The sequence below is a fragment of the Diabrotica virgifera genome, chromosome 4 (assembly GCF_917563875.1).
Source record: "Diabrotica virgifera virgifera chromosome 4, PGI_DIABVI_V3a".
Taxonomy (NCBI): Eukaryota; Metazoa; Arthropoda; class Insecta; order Coleoptera; family Chrysomelidae; genus Diabrotica; species Diabrotica virgifera.
In genome coordinates, this window is record NC_065446.1 from 173795261 (window position 1) to 173816829 (window position 21569).

The following is a 21569-nucleotide window of genomic DNA, read 5'->3' on the forward strand; positions in this document are numbered from 1 at the left end:
CCGGCTTCCATGGCGTCTGTAGTAACAAATGGCACAAAAAATTTTGGTACAAAATTACAAGTTATTATTAGTTTAAATGGTCGGTGTTTTAAAACAACTCTTTACAGCAGTTGCGTTGAAAGTTATGATGGCCATGAAGTTTTAAACATAAACAATAGTAGGTACCTATAGTTTTCATGGGTTTGTTGTTTTCATTGTTCATTGTTTGTTGTTTTCATGTTGGTTTCATTCTCATTTGTTGTAATAAAAATTCGAGTTCTTGTTTTCGAATTGGAATGATAACTCTTAAAAGATAGATATTCTGGGTCCCCAACTGTATAATATTTTTCAGAATTTCTCAGAACTCTATAATATCTGCATGTAAAATGTAGCCTTGCCATATTTTAAGCATATTTATTCAGAGATTTCAGATAAATATAATATTATGTATATTTTGCTAGTGTATAAATGATCCCAGCATTACACTATGGTCTAAGCACTGTTACTGCTTTTGCAGCTTTTCTGATATCAGGATGTGTAGGTACCTAGTTTCGATCACAAGTATAAGCAAGTAAAACGAGAAAATCGCCACAATATTTAATTCTTGTACAAAGTTTTAAATTTTTTACATCATGGTTGCTATCTGCTGGAGAATGTTCTAGTATCTACGATGATGATCTAGCTAGACTCTAGAAACTAGAGAGATAATTTGAAGGTCCTCAATAAACGTCAACTTGTCGTTGTTGGCAAGAAAAAAGCGTGATTAAGTGATTGAACTAAATAATTTAATAAATTGCATAGATTGTATGGATATTGGCAAGAAATAAATACCTACATAGGCAGAAACGTAATACACACTAAAAGATGCCTTCAGGTTGAACGCAGGGTCATGGGTTGGGCTTTCCTTCTTATTAATTTCAAAAGGACACGGCTTATTCAGCTGTTCTTTGAAATTTGATATTTATATAGGGTCGATTACTGGGGAAGTAATAATTGTACAAAATGGTGGTGCACATCCGGATGGTAAAGTTAAATACCTATAGGTAAAGTTTATATCCATGACGTATTACATCTTAAGTGCTGGGGAAATATTAAATATTTGTATTTATAAAATAAATCGTCGGCTTACTGCCAAAACCAACTAACTCCACTTTTTAAAGTTTTCAGAAATCAACCTTTTAAACTTTAATTTGAAATGAAAAATCATCTGAATTTAAAAAATTAAATATTTTTTGAGTAATAAATGCAACTATTTAACATATTTTGAGGATACGTCGGTAGATCCACACATCGAATGCTTCTAGATTTTTCATTAGTGTTTCCGTTATTGTTCAGGCCTCTACGCCATATAAAGAAAGACTGGAAATAATTTTAGCAGCCGTATTTTTAGTGGGAGATATATGTCGCAATGCGGGAATATATTTCTCATGTTGTTAAATACTGCTCTGGCCTTTTTAACTCTAGATCGTATTTCGTCTACGATGTGAGTCTACTACTGGTTGAATTAATTGGTTTCTTATTTTCAATTGTCTGGCAGGTTTCTGAGTTTTGCTCACCAGCATCCAATTTGATTTATTTATGTTAAAGAGAAAGAAATACTCAACTCTATGAAGGAAAGAAAAATGAGCTACTTTGGTCTCATACTCACATTCAATTCACATAAAAGCAGTGCCGGATTTAGGATACATGCGACCCTAGGCCAAATTACCCCTAGCGGCCCCCGATAACTTCACGATTATGTAATTAAAGCATAAAGCACATTTCATATTAATACATAACGTTTATTTTAATTTTACTTTTTAAAATTGGTACAACATACAAAGCATAACACAAATGAAGAGAAATGCCACTGATGTTCTATTTGAATACGGTGCCTACATAAATAGGTTGAAAAGTTGTATTCACTAATTGAATATTCTTGGTTTACAAATTTGGCTAAAGTTCCAAAACAGTTTCAATGGTAGGGGAGCCCAATCGGGGATTTTTGCAGTTACTCGAGCGCGTCAGATTATGGCCTGGGGAGAAACCTTGTACCCTGTAAATGTATCCCTACCATATCATCATTCTCTTTGCCTTATCCCTATGCGGGGTCGGCTTCCCTAATTGCATTTCTCCACACAATTCTATTCTCTCTACATTGAAGAGACAACACATAAGAAGAATAGAAGCGTTCGATATGTGGTGTTACAGAAGAATATTGAAAATTCAGTGGGTTCAAAGGATTACCAATGTTGAAGTGCTACGACGTTTAAATAAGGAGTTAGAAATTATGAAAAGTATAAAAACTAGAAAACTGGAATATTTGGGTCACATTACCAGAGGAGAAAAATATGAGTTGCTGAGAATTATTATGCAAGGAAGGATCCAAGGAAGAAGACGCATCTTCTGGCTGAGGAACATTAGAGAATGGTTTAACTGTAGTTCATTACAACTATTCAGAGCAGCAGCCAACAAAGTGACCATAGCCATTATGATATCCAACCTCCGATAGGAGAGGGAACTTTAAGAAGAAGAAGACAATTCTATCTTGGATCATATCAATATTAATCCCCTTTACCAACATGTCCTGCCTAATCGTCTCCCCCCACGTCTTCTTTGGTCTTCCTCTCCTACCATATATTGGATCTTAATACAAGGGAGTTCATTGAGGGAGGCCCGAAAAAAAATCTATCCTTAGAAAAACTCGAAATCGACAGATTAAGATAAGGACGTTAAGTACATGCAGAACAATGGATATTTCAAAAATCTGACGGTTTGAGGTAAGGAAATGAGTGAGTCACAAAGTTTCGCAAGAAAAAAGAGAATATTTCGAGAGATAAACGTCAGATCGAAAAACTAAAAATTACGTCTTCTATATTTTTTTAAAATCTATCGAATGACACTAAATGCGATCCCCCACGGAGAGGAGTGGGGGGCAAATTAAAAATTTTAAATAGAAATCCCGCGATATTTCGCGAAATAAACATCAGATCGAATAACAGCAAAATACATGTATTAAATATTTTTGAAAAATCTCGAATGACACCAAACACGACCCCCCACGGTGGTGGGGAGGGGGGTTACTTTAAAATATTAAATAGGGACCCCCATCTTTTATTGCAGATTTGGATTACTCACGTAAAAATAAGTAACTTTTATTCGAAAAATTTATCCGAATTATGGATAGATGGCGTTATAATCGGAAAAAACGATTGTTGGAAATGGAAAATTAAATTTAAAAATGGAAAGTCCCCACTTAAATGGAAAACTTTACTTAACTTTTTTGGTTTTAGGATCTAATCTTCACAACCCAATAGGTCTCCATAACGCTCGAGTAACTGCACATTTAGTATACTTTCCTCCCCTACTACAACAATTTCTATATTTATAAAAAATATACTATACCTACCTAATTTAAAAAGTTAGCAAACAGCAGCTATTTGTAAAAATATTAATATTGCTAAAATTATTATATTATAAATTAGGATTGCAGTTAATTATTGTTAAAGTTAAATAACATTTGTTTCATTCGGGGGGAAGAGTAAAGGTGACAACAAAAAACTAAAAATACCCGAGTTGGAAAGACATTATAAGTAAAAGATCAAGCAAAATAATATGAACTGTAATAGTAATAGGCTAAGGTACTCAAAAATAAAAATATTAAGAATACAAGAATGTTTTTATATGAACATTGGTTATTTTAATTAGATTGTATTATTTATATACAAGAGTAATGTACACGATTGCCAGTAGTGGTAATTATTAATTAATTTTAGAAAATAAAAATTCAATTTAAAAAAAAGCTGAGGCCCTCTTTTGCTTGCCTAGTTGGCCTAGTGGTAAATCCGGCGCTGCATACAAGTCACCTACGATTGGTTATACAAGGGAAAGTGGAAGGAAAAATAGGACCGTTGAGACGATGCACGTCCTGGTTGAAAAATTTATAGCAGTGGAGTGGAAAAAGAACAGTAGAACCCTTAAGAACCGCTGCAGAGTAAAATGGACTATGGTGATCGCCAATGTCATAGCCACCTTTACTTAACAAGCCATGAAGTTGAAACTTGGCAACATCTATTGGTAGACCGATTAATTCTGACAGTTCTCATTTGTTTTTAAATAATTTTCACTGTATTTACAGAGAAACTGAAATATTTTACAATATTTCGTGCTCCAAATTATAAAGAACATTAAAAGGTATGTTATTAAGATGATTTTAGTTCAATATAATATATTTTTATATAAACTTGCGTGCATATAGAAATCCGTCCACTTAAAAATTTTGTCATTTTTAATGTCTTCTTGTATTTCCTAAACCTGTTGGCAGATTTAAGTGATTTTTTTAATATGTTATAGACTAAGTCTTTAACAATACCGCTGTAATAATATTGTTGCTAACCAGTTAAATTTTTATGGTGTACCGGGCATTTATAAAATACTGAAATTAAAACCCAACTATAGACTCCGGTTTTCTTAACATTCTGTTTTTTTATTAATTCGCTTATGTTTAACAACTAGATTTGTTCTTTATCAATTCAGGGTGTTTCTAAATAAGTGCGACAAACTTTAAGGGGAAAGGAACAAAATGAAAAATTTTGACGCCTGTATTTTAAATCTAATCATTTTTTTCGAATTCTGAGAAAACTAATAAGTATTTTTGAAAATTTTAAACGCAGAATAAAAGATCTTTATTACCGAGGGCCAAAAGTTCCTTAGAATGAATAAAAAGTTTTTTTTAATGACATATTTGAAACTAAAAATCACATTCAATTTTCTTAGTTTTTCACCCCTGTAACTTATTAAAATAAACATAGAAGTTTTCAGGGACTTTGGGCCCTTGGTCCTAACGTAATCTTTCACTCTGCGTTTAAATTTTTGAAAAATACTTATTAGTTTTCTTAGGATTCGAAAAAATGAATCCCGTTTATATTCTTGTTATTGTTTTTTTTTGTATAATAAAAACGTTACTTACAAGGAATTACTTTTAATATTATTTTGTACAAACTTCTAATTAATAATATTTTCTTGTTCGACTCAAAAAATACTATAAATTTTACCAGAATTTGTACTTTAAAATCGTAGTTTCGAAAGCGGTAGTCCGAAAGTCAGACTACGGACGTCATCAATTGCGACGTTGCCTTTTTCTCTTCATGGCTTGTAAAGTAAAGGTGGCTATGCCAATGTCCTTAAAGGATGAGGCACTTGAAGAAGATCTTTTGTATTTATATGAAATTTTTTCAAAACCATGAATATGTGTAATATCTGAAATTTATGTACATTATTGCCAGAACTAATGATTATATTTGATCAAATTTTACATTTTTAGTACGGGTAATTTGTTGTTTATGTCCCTCACGTTATGTATATCAATTTTAACAAAATCTCTCTACTTTTAGGTTTTAAAGGATCGTGTCCTCCTGGCACTGACTCGTCGGGGGGTAATTTTGGAGCGATGGAAAATAACCTGCCAACACTAAACAACGACGATGGGTCCCATCTTTTCCCAACTCCACATTTCTCGCCTGATGAACAGTATCAAGCTCTGGATAGCCATCAGCAGAATTACCTAGATAATTCACCTGAATTTTATTCTAATCATATATTAGAGCAGAAATATAATCCACATAGTTATGTTACGAAATATAGAGGTAAGTACATATTACATATCTTATAAACTTAGGTGTATAGAAATCGGCCCACTTAAAAATTTGGTCATTTTTTGACTCATATTTCCTAAACCTGTTGGCCGTGATTTTTTGAACATGTTATAGCCTGATTCTTTAACAACACCACTGTAATAATATTGTTGCTAAACAGGGAAATTTTCATTATAAATTTTCATTGTGTACCAATCAAACTGTGTTTTTTTCTCAAAGTTCGCATCACCCTGTGGAATATTCCAGCCTTTATAAAATGCTGAAATTAAAACCCAACTATAGCCTCAGGTTTACTTAACATTCTGTTTTTTGATTCATTCGTTTATGTTGGATAATAAAAAAGTTAGGTACTTTAACATCTAGACATGTTTTTCATCAACACACGGTATTTCTAAATAAGTGCGACAAAATTTAAGGGATAATTTTGCCTGAAAAAAATAATGACAGTTTGCTTTATAAACGTATGTTTGCAAATGTTTCGTTTCCGAGATACGTGATGTAGAATTTTTTCTGACAAACTGAAGATTTATTTTATTGCTTTAAAACCGGTTGAGATATGCCAATGAAATTTGGTTTTAAGACCACATTTTTTGACATACAATTAAGAATTTAATATTCACCATTAGCGCGCATACGTGTAATATGACCGATCGATTGTTAATAAAATAGTATCAAAAATCTAACAAATTAATAATTAAAAATGAAAACAGCTTATGTTTCATTTAGGTTCAGAGACGTTCCACCATCCCCATGTGTCCGTTTAGGTCTCACCCAGGGGCGGTTTCTCAATTGGTTCACTTGTGCAGTGAACACCCAATAAAAGTTCATTAAAATACAGTTTTTTTTAAATCTCATAAATATTAAAATACCATTAAAATATTTTTTTTAATCTCATAGAATCATTAAAATATAAGTTTATTTATTAATCATATTTATTTGCTCTACTGCACTTTGCTCAAGTGCAGATACTTATGCTCTGGTGCAGAATTCAAATTGAACCACTCAGCACTAACGTACCCCTGTAGTTAGAAAGATAAATCTTAGGGCTTGTTTATATCCAGGCGGTTTGCCAACGTCGTCGACTGCGCGGTTTACCTGTTTTACTTGATCTCACCCTAATGCCGCCTTTGAAGTTTCACCCTAATACCAAGGAAAATAGGGGGAAAACAGGTTAATCGCGACATTTACGTTGGCAAACCGCCCTATATGAACAAGGCCTTAAAATCGGTGAAAAAGCATTTCGCCTATCTAAAACAGTGAGGATTTGTGCAGTGCACCCAGAGACCAGTGGAGCGTTTCGGTTTACAGTTTGGGATTTTCATAGGCGTAACCAGGGGTGGTTTTGGGAGTTATAACCCTCCCCCCTTTTTGTATGTACTTTGAGCTCTATACGCTTAACACCATTATTATTCCATACCCCAGAGTGATGGGTATGGGAACCCCAGTATGTTGTGGGTTCTAGTTATATACGGTTAAATCTTAAATACAATATTAATAGTTTTATGATGGAGCCTTATTCAGTGGATTTTATAAAAGAAAATGCAAATAGTTTTGAAAATCAACTTCTAATGAAAAAGAATGGTCCACCTCGGCCGGAGATAAACTTGGTACAAGAATGTGCTATAAAAAACAAAAAGCTTAAACGTTGCTTTAAAGTTGAACAATTTAAAAAAACTTCGTGGTTGTGCGGGTGTGATAAACTACATTCTTTGTTTTGTTTTCCATGTTTAGTATTTTCGAAAAATGAAACTATTTCTTCAGAGTGGACAAAAACGGGCGTTCGGGATTTATCTCATTTATCAACAAAAATTAAAAAACACGGATCTTCCCAAATTCATTTAAAAAATGAATTGCAACTTTCAAATATTGGCAATATTGATGTTCGCCAATTATTAGATTCTGGGTATAGGAAATCAATAAAATAGTTTAATTTTTCGCCTGTGCCGCAATTGCCCGCGGCTTTTATTCACCATTTAATATAATTACATTCCTTAATTGAACACCCATTTTAAATTACCACGAGCCGCCACTGGTCTCACCAGTCCTCTTCAGTGGGGCTACATGAACACCTCTGAATCGAAACGAAACCAAGCTGTCTATTTAACTATAAAAATAATTCGCGTATCGGGCGCTGTAGCGACATCTATTAAAGAAATAAGAAGTTCGAGATATAAACAATAAACCTGAATATTGTCGTGGAACCACTTTCTGGTAACATCATTAATCTCTGCCTTTTACAATAATGTATAAGGCAAGGAGACGACGAATAAAGGAGACTAAAGGGACTCTATAATATGTAGCGACAACCCGTTTAATCTTTTTCCTAAACGAATTATCTTACTTTAAATATATTTTTGAATAATCTATAATGGAAATAATAGAGAGTCCTCAATATACAAGAATAGCAATACATAAGATGAAAAATATGGAAATAAGGAAGTTATACCAAAGAGAGACAGATAAAATACTGGAACAGCATGAAAACAATGAGGAAATATGGAATATGGAAGAGAGATGGAAACAATTGAGAGACACGTTATGGAACACTGCAAAACAAGTATGTGGAATAAGAAAGAATGGGAAGAATAATAAAAGAACTGGATGGTGGATAAGGAAATAAAGCAAGCTGTAAAAAAGAAGAAAAAAATGTGGAAGCGATACATAAACACCAATGAAGAGCAAGACAGAGACGAATACAGAAGACAGAGAAATATAGTGAAAGAACTAGTAAAAGATGCGAAGAAGAAGAGCTGGAAGGAATTCGGTGAAGAATTGAACGAAAATTTTTGGGAATAACAATAAACAGTTTTGGAATAAAATAAGAAGCATGAAAGGAACAAAAAGGAAACAAATAAGAGGAATTGAAAATGAGCGAAATGAATTGAAAACAAACATACAAGACATACTAACCATATGGAGTAAGCACTATAAAGACAAAGTCGAGGCAAGTAACCAACAAAATGAGGAGAGAGGACAGCAGGCAAAAGAAGTGGATAGAGACAATCGAGTAGACGAAATTCATATCAAAGATATTGAAGAAGGATTGGCAAGAATAAAGATTGGAAAAGCGGGAGGTGCCGATGACATAGATCTGGAGATGATGAAGTACGTGGGCGACCGAGGCAAGCTTTGGCTACTGGAAATAATGAGGGAAGCATGGAGAACAGAAAAGATACCGGAAGACTGGGAAGAAAATTTATTGATACCAATACACAAGAAAGGAGATAAAGCGGAATGTGATAACTATATGGCTATATGCTTATCATCAGTGGCATATAAAGTCTACACCGGGATAATAGAAAGGAAGCTCAGGAAAGAACTGGAAGGAAAACTAGAAGAAGAACAAGCGGCTTTTAGGAAAGAAAGAGGAACATCAGATAATATATACATACTGAGAAATATAATTGAAAGGAAAAACGAAATAGGAGAAGACTTATATATTACGTTTATAGATATTAAAGCTGCTTTTGATTCTATAACTAGAGAAGTAATATGGTCAGTAATGGAAGATCTGCAAATCCCGCAAAAGATAGTAAGCGTGGTGAAAAGTACATATAGAAACGTACTTGCTAAAGTACAAATAAACGGAAACAGATCGCCAATAATAAACCTAAGGAGAGGAATAAAACAAGGGGACAGTCCCAGCCCAGTTTTGTTTATATTAGTAATGGATAGAGTAATGAAGAGCGCTAAAAGGAGGTCAAGGCAATTACAGTCAATGATAGGGTACAGGAATTTAGTACCAGTGAGAATGGAGGGATTACTATATGCAGATGACTTAGTAATAATAGCAGACAATAAAGAAAAAATGCAAAAATTAATCGATATCTGGGTGGATGAAATAGAAAATTTGAAAATGGAGGTAAATGTAAAGAAAACGAAGACCATGATAGTAACCCAAAAGAAAGGGGAAGAAATAAACCAAACAATAATTAGGTGCAAAAACGAAATAATAGAAACAGTCTCGACGTTTGAATACCTTGGAGTAATAATATCAGAGGATGGAAAGATAGATCAAGAAATCTCATACAGAGCGAAAAAAGCAAATAAGATCTACTATGCACTAAATAAAACAATATTTGGAAAGGAAGAAATAGATAAAGAAATAAAACTGAAAGTATACAACGCAATCTCTGTACCAACTTTAATATATGCAAGTGAGACATGGGTAAACAATGCAAAAATAGACAGTACAATAAACACAGCGGAGATGAAGCAGCTAAGAAAAATAGCAGGAAAAACGAAATTGGACAGAATAAGAAATGAAGATATTAGAGAAAGACTGAAACAGGAATCGATAATAACCAAGATACAAAAAAGAAAATTAAAATGGTATGGACACATTAACAGAATGGACCAGGGAAGACTACCAAAGCAGGTGATGGAATCGAAAAGATATGGGAAAAGAAGGAAAGGGAGGCCAAGGAAGAGATGGATCGATCAGATTATAGAAATTGGACAGGAAAAAGGAAAAACACATCAACAAATGAAAGAGTTAGCAAAGGACCGCAAGAAATGGAAGAGATGGATAGAAGATGAATAAAACCTCCGACGCCCCTGAGGGGCATAAGGAGTTTCGACAAAGAAGAAGAAGAAGAATAATCTATTTCCATAGGCGTTGCCATGAGAACTACTTATTCTTATTATTTATAGGTTATTTATTTTACTGATTGAGTTTTTAAGATTTTCAAACCTTTTAACTCTATTTCTAGTTATTTCTTATTTGGTAATTGATTTGGAACATTTTGTTATTTGTACGTAATTTACTCAACATTGCGTACTATTAAGTAAAGACATTGGCGTAACTTAATAGGGTCGTTTCATTACATTAGAATATGTTAAATAAATGCATCCTTAATTTAAGGTGCTGGACGATTCAACGACGCATACTCAGATACCTACGGAGCGCCGTACGATACGTTCCAGACCGTGCCCAGTGGTGCCAATAGTGGGCCGGAACAGTGGGGACATAACCCCGAATTAACGTTAGGTCATCATCCCCATACACATCCTGCATTTTTAACGGCAGGAATGACAAGAGATCAACTGAATGCAATCCAAGATACGAAGCCTATGATTCAGAATGGTATGATTACCGGATATCCTGGAAATCCTACCACTGGAGGACCATGTTTTACAGGTGAGTCGCTTAAAGCCATTAAATATGTATTTTTAAATTCGTTATGAATTAGAAGTTGTAATATATATTCAGAAATCTTTAATACAGCAGACATCAATTGTATCAAAAGCAAATCTTCCTGTAGTACTCATGGACTATCCATAAAAGTTTTCTCATATATCCCAGAAAATGTGTTTGAAGTCCTCATCTCACTAACAAATGATTCCTCTGAGAAAAGTAAATTTCCAGAGTGCCTAATGACATCCTTTATTATTCCTCTTCATAAGGGTAGTAAAACATTTAATGCCTGCAAATATAGACCTACTGCCCTACTATCGATACTCTCAAAAATTATTGAGAGTCTCATAAAAGCTCGACTTATGTCCTTTCTCGTTGAAAACAACATTTTATCACAAAATCAGTTCGGCTTTTTAAATAAATTTTTTGATTGTGTAAATCACATTTTGATAAAAAAGCTAAATTTCCACGGAATTCGAGGTATTTCGTTGAAATGGTTCCAATCTTACTTGGATAATAAGAAACAACTGGTTAGAGCAAATGATACAGACTCAGTCTCAAAATATTGTAATGTGGGGTACTACAAGGTTCAGTATTGGCTCCATTACTTTTACTTATCTTTATTAATGGCATCGCTAATTTAAAAATCGATGAAAAATTTTTCTTTTTGCTGATGATACCAGTTTCATTTATAGCAACTCAAATATTGCAACTCTTCATGCAACTATAACTTCTGACCTACTTACAATAAAACCCGGTCCAACTCTAATTATTTATTCTTATTTAACATAACATAATCCTCTTGCTCTTTAACCCTTGCTTCTTAATAACAGCCAGATCAGTAGGTATCATTGATTCTGTAAAATTTCTTGGTATTTTTTTAGACATCAACCTTAAATGGTCCCTTCATATCTATTTGTTAAGAAACTAGCCTCGGCTTGCTATGCAGTAAGATATGTGTCGAAGGAAATCAATTTGGCATCTTCCAAAATAACATATTTTTGAAGTTATACTTCTTTACGGGCGTAATGACGGTGAAATTTTATATGGGAAAACCTAGCGACCGGGCGCATGCGCATTATAACTTTGTTCTGATTGGATGTTCAAATGACATGACAAAAATTATCCAATATGGCAGCTGTGGCACAGCTGTGGGACTGTGTTTGGTTATAATGTATGCTTGTTGCGTTTTAAAATTTGTAGGAAGAGAAACAACAAACAAAAAGTTAGTTAATGGTTATACTGCCTTTTTAAATAGTTTTCATATTATATTTTTGGACTTATTTACATAGAAGAGATGATTGTTACATGCCAATGTGAAAGCTCATCAAACTGTGCCTAGTATGAGTGCCGCAGATCTCGCTTATTCAAAGCTAAAGAATCTTTCACTGGTAAGTGTTTTATAAATAGTTGATCAAATTTTGTTATGATATTTGAACATAGCCACTTTGCACGACGCAAGTGATTGCGAAATGTATTAGTCGTTATACGGGCTCCGATACCTACCTTGAACCTACCAAAATACATAAGTAGTATGTAATACTTTTTTTTACATAATTTGATTACCATCAAAATTTATATCAATATTCACCTAATATATTGTCTTCTTACCCTATGTTTTGTTGTATTTTTTCAATTCTAAATCATTTCAATTCAAAATCAAAATAATTTGATTTACATAAGTTAAAAATGTCAAAAGGTTAATCTGTTTAGTTAGACGATCTTCGCACATAATGACAAGCTGCCTCTGTGGTGCAGTTTTAATGCGGGTGAATCCCAATACAACGCAAATACCAGCCGCGTGGTAAGTTGGTTCGAATCCCAATAGAAACTTTTATTTTTTTATTTTTTTTTATACATTTTATGATTGTAAGTATTTATTATATAATTTTATTTTCAGAAAATACGTATTTAGTTAAAAATTTTTCCGACAATTAATGTTCAGAAATCATTTGTGGCATTTTTAATGTGTTTGTGTGTGTTTTATTTTTTTATTATTTTAATTTTTGGCACTGTTTTAATAAAAATGTTTGAGAAGTATTAAGTATAAATTAATTTAATATTTAAATAAAATATAAATAAAAAGTATATTAATTTCGTTTATAATCATATAATCATATAATCATATAATAGAAGTATAACTTCTTACGTGCGTACAAAGTACACACACATTCTTTTTTTTTTCGAGTCTCATCTTCGATATAGTCTTCCTTTTTGGGGTTCTGGTACAACTGCCCAATGCGATGTTATTTTTAAATTACAAAAAAGAGTAATAAGGTATCTAACTATTTGACCTCAGAAGAACAACACATTGCAAATATCACCAGATTTTAACACTTCCTCCTTTATATATTTTAGAAACTCTTTGCTTAATTCGTAAACAGTTACATGTCTTTCCAGCAACACCTAATCATGACTACTCTACCAAAAATTCAACTTTTGATGTCTATTACCCGTCTTTGATCCCGTTCATTAAGTTAGTAAAGAAATTTATATTATATTCTGTAAAAAAACTATACAACCATCTCCCTTTTCAACTTAAATCTGCAACATCTTTCCCAACAGAGAAAAAAACACATTATTGATGCGCTTTATTCATTATATTTTATCAGTATAGGTACCTACTTTGATTAGACGAGAAAAAACACTTTGTTTTAAATTAGCATTGCAATTATTGTAATACTTTCAATTGGGACAACAAAATTATCTAGAATTATTTTAAATTTCCATAATAGCTCCTTCACAAAATTATTCATCCGAGCGAGCTCCATTACTATTAGCATTACCGAGGTAATTTTGTAGGGGGTATTATTAAAACTGATTATTCTACCCAGACGGCTACTGTTAATAAATTCTTCCAAGGTCGTCAAGCAAAACAATGACTTTATATCGTATATAAAGAGTTCGTCTGCTATTGTTAAATATTTTTCTCTTTTTTTAGATTATATTAATGATTTAAATTCTTCCCATGGCCGACAGACTTCTACATATATATGTTGTGATAAAACAGTTGACAAAAAAACCATAATTGTTACTATGAAGGTTTCATGTTGTTGAGATCTGACAAACAGAATTTTTTTCTGACAAACTTAATGATGTTTATTTAGTAATATTTGACCTTTCCTCTAATATTGTCAAATATTATTTAAATAACTCGTAACATCGTCTTCTTGTTTTTGTGTAGACATGACTGTCTGTTTTTCAATGTGCCTCCAGTAAGTTGTCATTCCATCGTTTTCTTGGCTTCCCACTGATCGCCTTTCTATTGGGGAACCGTCTCTCCCCGTCGTCCTTACTACTCTATTTGTTGTCATTCGGCTTATGTGGTCGTTCCATTCTACTCTTGTGTTTTTTAGCCATGTTGTCTACCTTGCATCTCCGTGGTATATCTGCACTTCTAGCTCTATCCGATAGTGTCTTACCATCAATTTTTCGAAGGGTTTTCATCTCTGCTGTTCCTAGCATTCTTTTTGTTCTTTCTGTATCAGGTCGTGTTCCTGCTGCGTATGTGATTATTGGCCTGATGATTGTTTTGTAAATTCTGCCTTTCATTTATTTTCCGATATTTTTCTTTCTCCATATTGTTTCATCCAGGCAACCTGCGGTTCTGTTTGCTTTATTCACCTGATCTTCTACTTTTGTTTCGAGCTTTCCGTAGCTAGGTAGTATGATGCCTAGATATTTAAACTCCATGACTTGTTCCATTATCGACCCTCCAGCTCTAATTAACATCTTACTAGATTTGCTGTTATAACCATGCATTTGGTCTGTTTTGTGAAAATGAACATGTTAAATTTTCTAGCGGTTATATTAAATTGGTGCAGCATACGTTGTAAATCATCTTCACTTTGAGAGATTAGTATTGCGTCGTCTGCATAGCAGATTATTTTAAGTTGTTTTTCTCCTATATTTAGTATCCTTTTTATTATCAGTATATATCCTTTTATAGTTTTAATTATAAATTAAAATCTCAAAAATCCAAATGGATTACATAAATGTTCAAAATGTTTTCGGACCTATCAGTCCATCCTCAGTGAACTCGTATTTCGTGTTACATGCTTAGTAGCCCCAGAACCAAACAATGGTTGGATTTAATATGCAATTTACATTGAGAAATTGTAAAATTTAGGTGACTTAAAGGCGATGTTAATAAATTACTACCGGAAACATGAATCCCTACCCGAACATAATCAACACAAACGTTTTGGTTTACGTTCGTCTGCCAAAATAATCTAGATCAATAATCTAGATTATTTTGTGTACAAACAACCGCGAGGAAGGTCTCCAACACCCAGAGTTCATCAAACCAGAGGAATTATTAGCCATCATCTACAGTAACCTTCTCAAAACAAAGAAAGATAGAATTTCAAGAAAATCAAGATATTATGATGTCACTATACTTTTTCTAGAGTAAACGGACAAAGAAAAGTCTGTTTAATGGAGTATGTGGATATTTTTATTGCACATGCTATTAGGTTAAGCTGGCCTACTCTTTCAAACAATTGAAATATATCTAATCAGCCCTAAACATCCATCCTTGGATATAGGCCTTCTCTTCCTTCCTCCATGCCTCTCTATCTAGGGCAATTTGCATCCATTTTGACCCAGTGTGTTTCTTCAGGTCATCTGACCATCGCATCTGTGATGGTCAGGAATTGAAATATAATTAACGTTTAATTCAGATTTAGCCATACGGCTCACACTCCTTCTAAGGAGAAAATTGACTCATCCCAGATACCTACGGTATCAAAAGGATTGAGCTCTGATTGGACTCTTTTCGTGTTATCGAGCCCTAGGTGACTTAGTATGCAGGTATATCTCCAAAAAATGTTCGTACACATCTGGCCGTTGCGAGTAGTATAGCTTTCTGCATGGTCTTATATAGGTGTTGATTTAGACCCAGCTTTTTTATGTTTTCGAGGAGGTTCTTAGGAGTGACTCCAGTAGTAACCGGTATTGTCTGGGTATTTTGCATTCTCTATTGTCTACGTATTTGAATTTCCAGATCTCTGTACTTGGCGATCTTTTCAGTAAATTTAGTAAGTTGATTATCATTGTTAGGTATCGCCACATCAATAAGTGTTGTTTGTCTCTTTAATTTATTAATTAGTACGACATCTAGTCTATTATGTGCCATTGTTTGATCTCTGAGTACAGTGCGGTCCTAGTATAGCTTGTAGTTGTCATTCTCAAGCATACTCTCAGGGACGTGTTGATAATATGGGAGATGATCTGTTTGCAGAAGTCCCAGCTTGATAGCTATCTCTTGATGAAGGATCTTTCCGAGTCATGTCGTTCCTTGTATTCAGTTGCAGAAAATGCCTGGCAGCCCCCTGTAAGATGTTGGATGGTTTCTTGGGCTTGACATCCATATCGGCATTTGTCGTTTTGATTATATAACCTGATCCTGAATGGCCAGTAATGCTGTTTCGGGGAACATCTTTCCTGATGTCAACCAATAGTTCGACACTATATTGTCGACATAGTCTTGGCCGACCTCATTGGGATGTCACCCGTGTAGAGGTTTACCCATCCAGTTGTGCATTTTTTCACCTTTGTAAGGTGGTTTATGCGAAAATCTGATTCCCTCAGTTTGATCGGTATTGTGTCATCTACGCTGAGTAGATGCCTCAGCCTGCATCTGAAAATAAGTTCGTAAATTAGCAATTTGTTTATCTACTTGCTTCACTATATCCATATGTCCTTTTCCTCCTAAATTCCGTGGTAACGTCGTTCTTTCTACTGCACTTCGAGGAAGGTCTTTTTGTGCCTTTGTGAGGTGTGTTCTTACTTTTCGCTGAAGATTTTCTATATCCGTTTTAGTCCATTTAACAATACCAAATGAATAGCTAAGCGCGGAACAAGCGTAGGTGTTTAGTGCCTTAAACAAATATTTACTGTTAAGCTGTGAACGAAGCAGCTGTTTTACCCTTCGTATAAACTCTGTAGTTATCTCAGTTTTCATTTGCTTATGGTCATTTTTCCCCGCTTGTTTTACTCCAAGATATTTACACATATCGTTTTCACCAATGGCCTCGATGTTCTGGCCATTTTGCATATCGAATCCTCCGTTTAACGTTTAATTATTATTTATTTATTATTAAACTATATTATTTTTTAGGTTCAGGACCGATTCAACTCTGGCAATTCCTCCTAGAGCTTCTTACCGATAAGTCTTGTCAAGCTTTCATTTCTTGGACCGGTGATGGCTGGGAGTTCAAGCTGACGGATCCGGACGAAGTTGCAAGGCGATGGGGTATCAGAAAAAATAAGCCGAAGATGAACTATGAGAAATTGTCCCGCGGTCTTCGCTATTATTATGATAAGAATATAATACACAAGACTGCCGGTAAACGTTACGTTTACCGATTCGTATGTGATCTGCAAACGTTGCTGGGGTAAGTTTAGTTTATGCTTCCTATTGTATCAATGCTTTTCCGTGCCAATCATTATCGAAGATAATAAAAATATATAAACTCAATACCTATATACAGTATAGCCCGAAATAAACAGTACTGAATATAGGTTTCTCTTTATGCACGCTGTGATACCCAAATTAACTTGTATACACCTGCCAAGTAATTCTTAACAATTATTAATTATTAATGTTAAGAATTACTTGGCAGGTATACACAAGTTTTGGGTATGACATTGTGCAGAAAGAGAAACGTATGTTTCAGTTTCAGTACATACCTACTGTTTATTTCGGGCTGTACTGTATTATCTGCTTTTAAATATACAAGCATATTTTCCCCATATAAATCTTATAATTTCGAACCGATTTTATTGCATTTGACAATATATAACGGTCTTTTTCTATCAAATCCGTTTAATAACTGTCCCATTTAACGTTGTCATTTTTGAAAAGTGTTGGCATATTGTGGATATAGTAGAGAATGTAGGGAGTTACGAAATATTAGAAGATGTATTCAAACAACTACACTGGGATGGCTTGGATATTAACATAAATGGGTAATATCTGAATCACTTACGATATGCGGACGATATTGTATTAATAGACAACAGAAAAAAGTGAAGATTTACAAATAATGATGGACGAACTAGATATAGAATCAACAAAGATAGGACTGAAGATGAATTACAGCAAAACAAAGGCCATGACCAATCAACAAGAAGAACTAATAATTACAGTGACACAAACAGGAATAGAACAAGTTAAAGAGTATAGATCTAGAACAAATCACTAAATTAAATAAAGAAAATCAGACCGAATAATTTAAAAAGAACAAAAAGATTGTCATGGACATCATTTGGGAAAATATTCTATAGAACAGAAAATGCCTAAAAATAAAGAATCTTCAATCAACGTATACTCTCTGTTCTTATATGCCTCTCAGACATGGACTTTTACAAAGGAAAATATGAAAAAAATAGCATGGAAGTCCATGCATATAGCATGGAAATAGTAGATCCATGGAAAAACAAATGCTGAACATTAAACTATCAGACAGGAAAATAAACGAATAGGGCTTTTCATCGATTGTCATTTGTTTCGAGCTTGTCATGTGTCGTCTAATATTAATATATCTACGTCATACGTTATTGGTATTACAATGATACAAACCAAAGACGTATCACGTAGATATCTTAATATTATACGACACATGACAGAAGCTCGAAACAAATGACTGTTGATGAAAAGCCCTATGGATCCGTAACAAAACAAATCTCAAACCCAAGTATTCATGTTCTATTTCGCGACATATCACTCTAACTTATCTTCCTGTTTGCTCCCTGGTCTTACCCACAGCCAGATCTAGTCCATGTATTTCCATCCATTTATGGATTTGGTCGATGTACTCTGCTCACCGAAGATAAAGTCCTCCCTGTCCCGCGCCATTACCAACATAGCGAGGTCTTCTACAAATGCCAAAGGGGTTGTTACCCTCTCTCCCTATTGTTAGCTTACAACTCCGTCATATGCCAGGTTCCACAGCGTGGGTCATAGGACCGAATCCTGCGGTACTCTAGCCGTCACGTCAACCACCACGCATTTTATTACCATAATTTTACTCTCTGACAGAGACTAATAGGTTAGACTTGATGACTAATAGGTTACTTGATGAATTTGGTCTCTGTCTGAGACCAAATTGATCAAGTAAGCCGAACACCTTCTCTCTCGTAAAATCTTCATTACCTTTTTGAAAGTATTCCGGAGGTCAAACAGCAGTAGGATCGCTCACTTGTGGTCAACCCCCACCTTGCGCAACTCCCGGAAGACTTCCATCACCACATCAACCGTGCTCCTGCTCTTTATGAAACGTTACTGCCTAGTTCACAGCAGGCCTAACACTTCAATGATAGTGTCGATTCTCTTCACGACAGAAGGCAACCAGGTCGATATTTGTTTTCCTCCTTAGGGAGTAGCACGAGCCTGGAGATCCTTTAATTTGCTGGAAATCGCTGTGTTTCAACTAGTGCATTCATGTGTTCCAATATCCACGCCGATTCTACCGATGCTTTGTACCGCTTCTGGTGTTATCCTATCGGTCCCTGTATCCTTTCGTAGGACACTCAACGCTTCGTCTATGGTAAAAGGTACATATCGTTTAGCTTTGGCGTCATACTACACTCCAGGCCAGTCGCTAATCTCAGGTAACCTCAAGCTTTTTGTCCAGTGTCATGTCATACAGAGGGCATAGCTTGAACTTCATTAGGATTTTGTACCACTAACTCCATACATTCTCGTCCAACTTGTCAAACAGTTCTCTCCAGTGCCTCTTCTTCCCGATTCGGATCTTCCTGGTCAGTTCCTTCTTTTGCACATTGGATTCAAATCCAGTCTACTAGCTTCGACTACTTCAGCTCTTTCCTTTGCCATCGTGAACGTTGAATGACTAAGCTTGTCTTCTATTTGTAAAGTGCGATCAAAGCTAATTTGAAAGTATGAGTTCATTCATTGCACAAAGTTTTTAACTTTTTTGATAGTATAGTGGAGTCCCGGTAATACGAAATTTGTCAGCGACAGAATTGGAGACCAGGTGACAAAAATCGTTGGAAGCGCCCTCCCAAAGACACAGCACAGACCAATAATTTGTCTTTCTAACGCGGCAGTCAGATACGAAATTGTCCCTTTTAAGAGAAGGTTCAACTTTACTAAAGCAGAATGGGAAAAATTTGAAACATTGGATCAAGAAGTTTCCCAGCTAGGACCTTGCCCCGATTCCTACGATAAATTTGTAGAAATCGTAAAGCAAGTATCACGGAAATTTATCCCTAGAGGTTGTCGAACTGAGTACATAGCGGGGCTCAATGAAGAATCTAAACCCCTACTTAAAAGATACGAACAGCTATAGGAAGAAGACCCTTTCTCGGAAGCGACAATACAGGCTGGGGAGGAAATGTTACATGTGATATCCGCCAACAGAACGGAAAGGTGGTGCAAGCTGGTCAGTCGTCTGACATGAAACAAAACAGCAGACGTGCCTGGAAGCTGATTCGGAATCTTGGCAACGATCCCGCTGCTCCGGCAGTCAACATGACAGAAGTCACACCCGATCAGATAGCCCATCATCTTCTAATGAAGGGTAAGACGACATCAAGAAAGAACAAGGTGAGAGCTCAACGGAATATCGACGAAGAAAGAGATATTCTAGGTACCTCTTTTTGTCTAGAGGAGATGAGAGGCGCGATCCACCAAATGAAAGATAATAAAGCGGCTGGTTTGGACGACATACGAACAGAGCAAATAAAGAACTTTGGACTAAAAACCGTAGAGTGGCTCGTAGAAATGATGAATTGCTGCATCCGTACATTACAAATCCCCAAAATCTGGAGGAAAGCTAGAGTGGTAGCCCTCTTAAAAGCAGGGAAGGATCCGTCGGATACAAAGAGTTTTAGTCCTATATCTCTCTTGTGCCACCTTTTCAAGGCCTTTGAAAGAATGATACTGAACCGGATCGCTGAATATGTGTAGACTAAAATTATTCCAGAACAAGCAGGATTCAGGCCCGGAAAGTGCTGCTGCAGTCAAATTCTTAATCTCACCCAGCATATTGAAGATGGTTTTGAACGGAAGGAAATAACAGGAGTAGCGTTCATAGACCTAACTGCCGCCTATGATACAGTTAACCATCAACGGCTACTCGCAAAACTCTACAAAACTACAAAGGATTTCCGACTAACAAGGTTAGTGAAATATCTCCTCCAGAATAGACGCTTCTACGTAACGCTCCAGTCCAAGAACAGTCGGTGGAGGGACCAAAAAAATGGGCTACCACAGGGAAGTGTCCTCGCGCCGATTCTACACAACATATACACCAACGACCAACCCATACACCAACAAACAAGGCAATTTATTTACGCTGATGATACAGCTGTGGCAGCTCGGGGAAGAACCTTCAATGAAGTCGAAGTGAAACTGACACATGCCCTGGGAGACTTAGTTCTATAATACGATAAAAACCATCTGAAACCCAATCCCATAAAAACCCAGGTATGAGCTTTCCACCTGAGAAACAAGCATGCCCGAAGACCGCGGAGGTGGAATGGCGTGGTCAGATGCTGAAACACAACAAGACCGCTGTCTTATCGATGGATAGAACTCTGTCTTACCGATACCACTGTCAAGATGCCAAGAAGAAAGTAAGTGCCAGAAATAATATCATCCGCAAGCTAACTAATACAAAATGGGGAGCACAACCACACACTCTCCGCACTTCTGCCTTAGCATTATGTTTTTCGGCCGCGGAGTTTGGAGCATGAGTATGGGCAAACTCTGCTCACGCAAAGAACGTCAACGTGGCTCTAAATGAAAAGGTTCGTATAATATCGGGTTGCCTGAAACCGACACCTATCGT

General features: G+C 35.3%; 1 protein-coding gene across 3 annotated transcripts in view; it reads left to right on the forward strand.

Annotated features, from left to right (window-relative positions):
• Window positions 1–21569, forward strand: part of LOC114330372 (protein C-ets-1-like) — a 683925-nt gene that overhangs the window by 653311 nt on the left and 9045 nt on the right. For 2 of the 3 annotated variants that reach the window (XM_050649794.1, XM_050649792.1), the window contains 3 exons: window positions 5352–5603; window positions 10477–10752; window positions 16871–17147. In XM_050649794.1, the coding sequence (XP_050505751.1) occupies window positions 5352–5603; window positions 10477–10752; window positions 16871–17147 (805 nt within the window). The remainder of the gene's footprint in view (window positions 1–5351; window positions 5604–10476; window positions 10753–16870; window positions 17148–21569) is intronic. The other variant, XM_050649793.1, reaches the window with a different exon arrangement.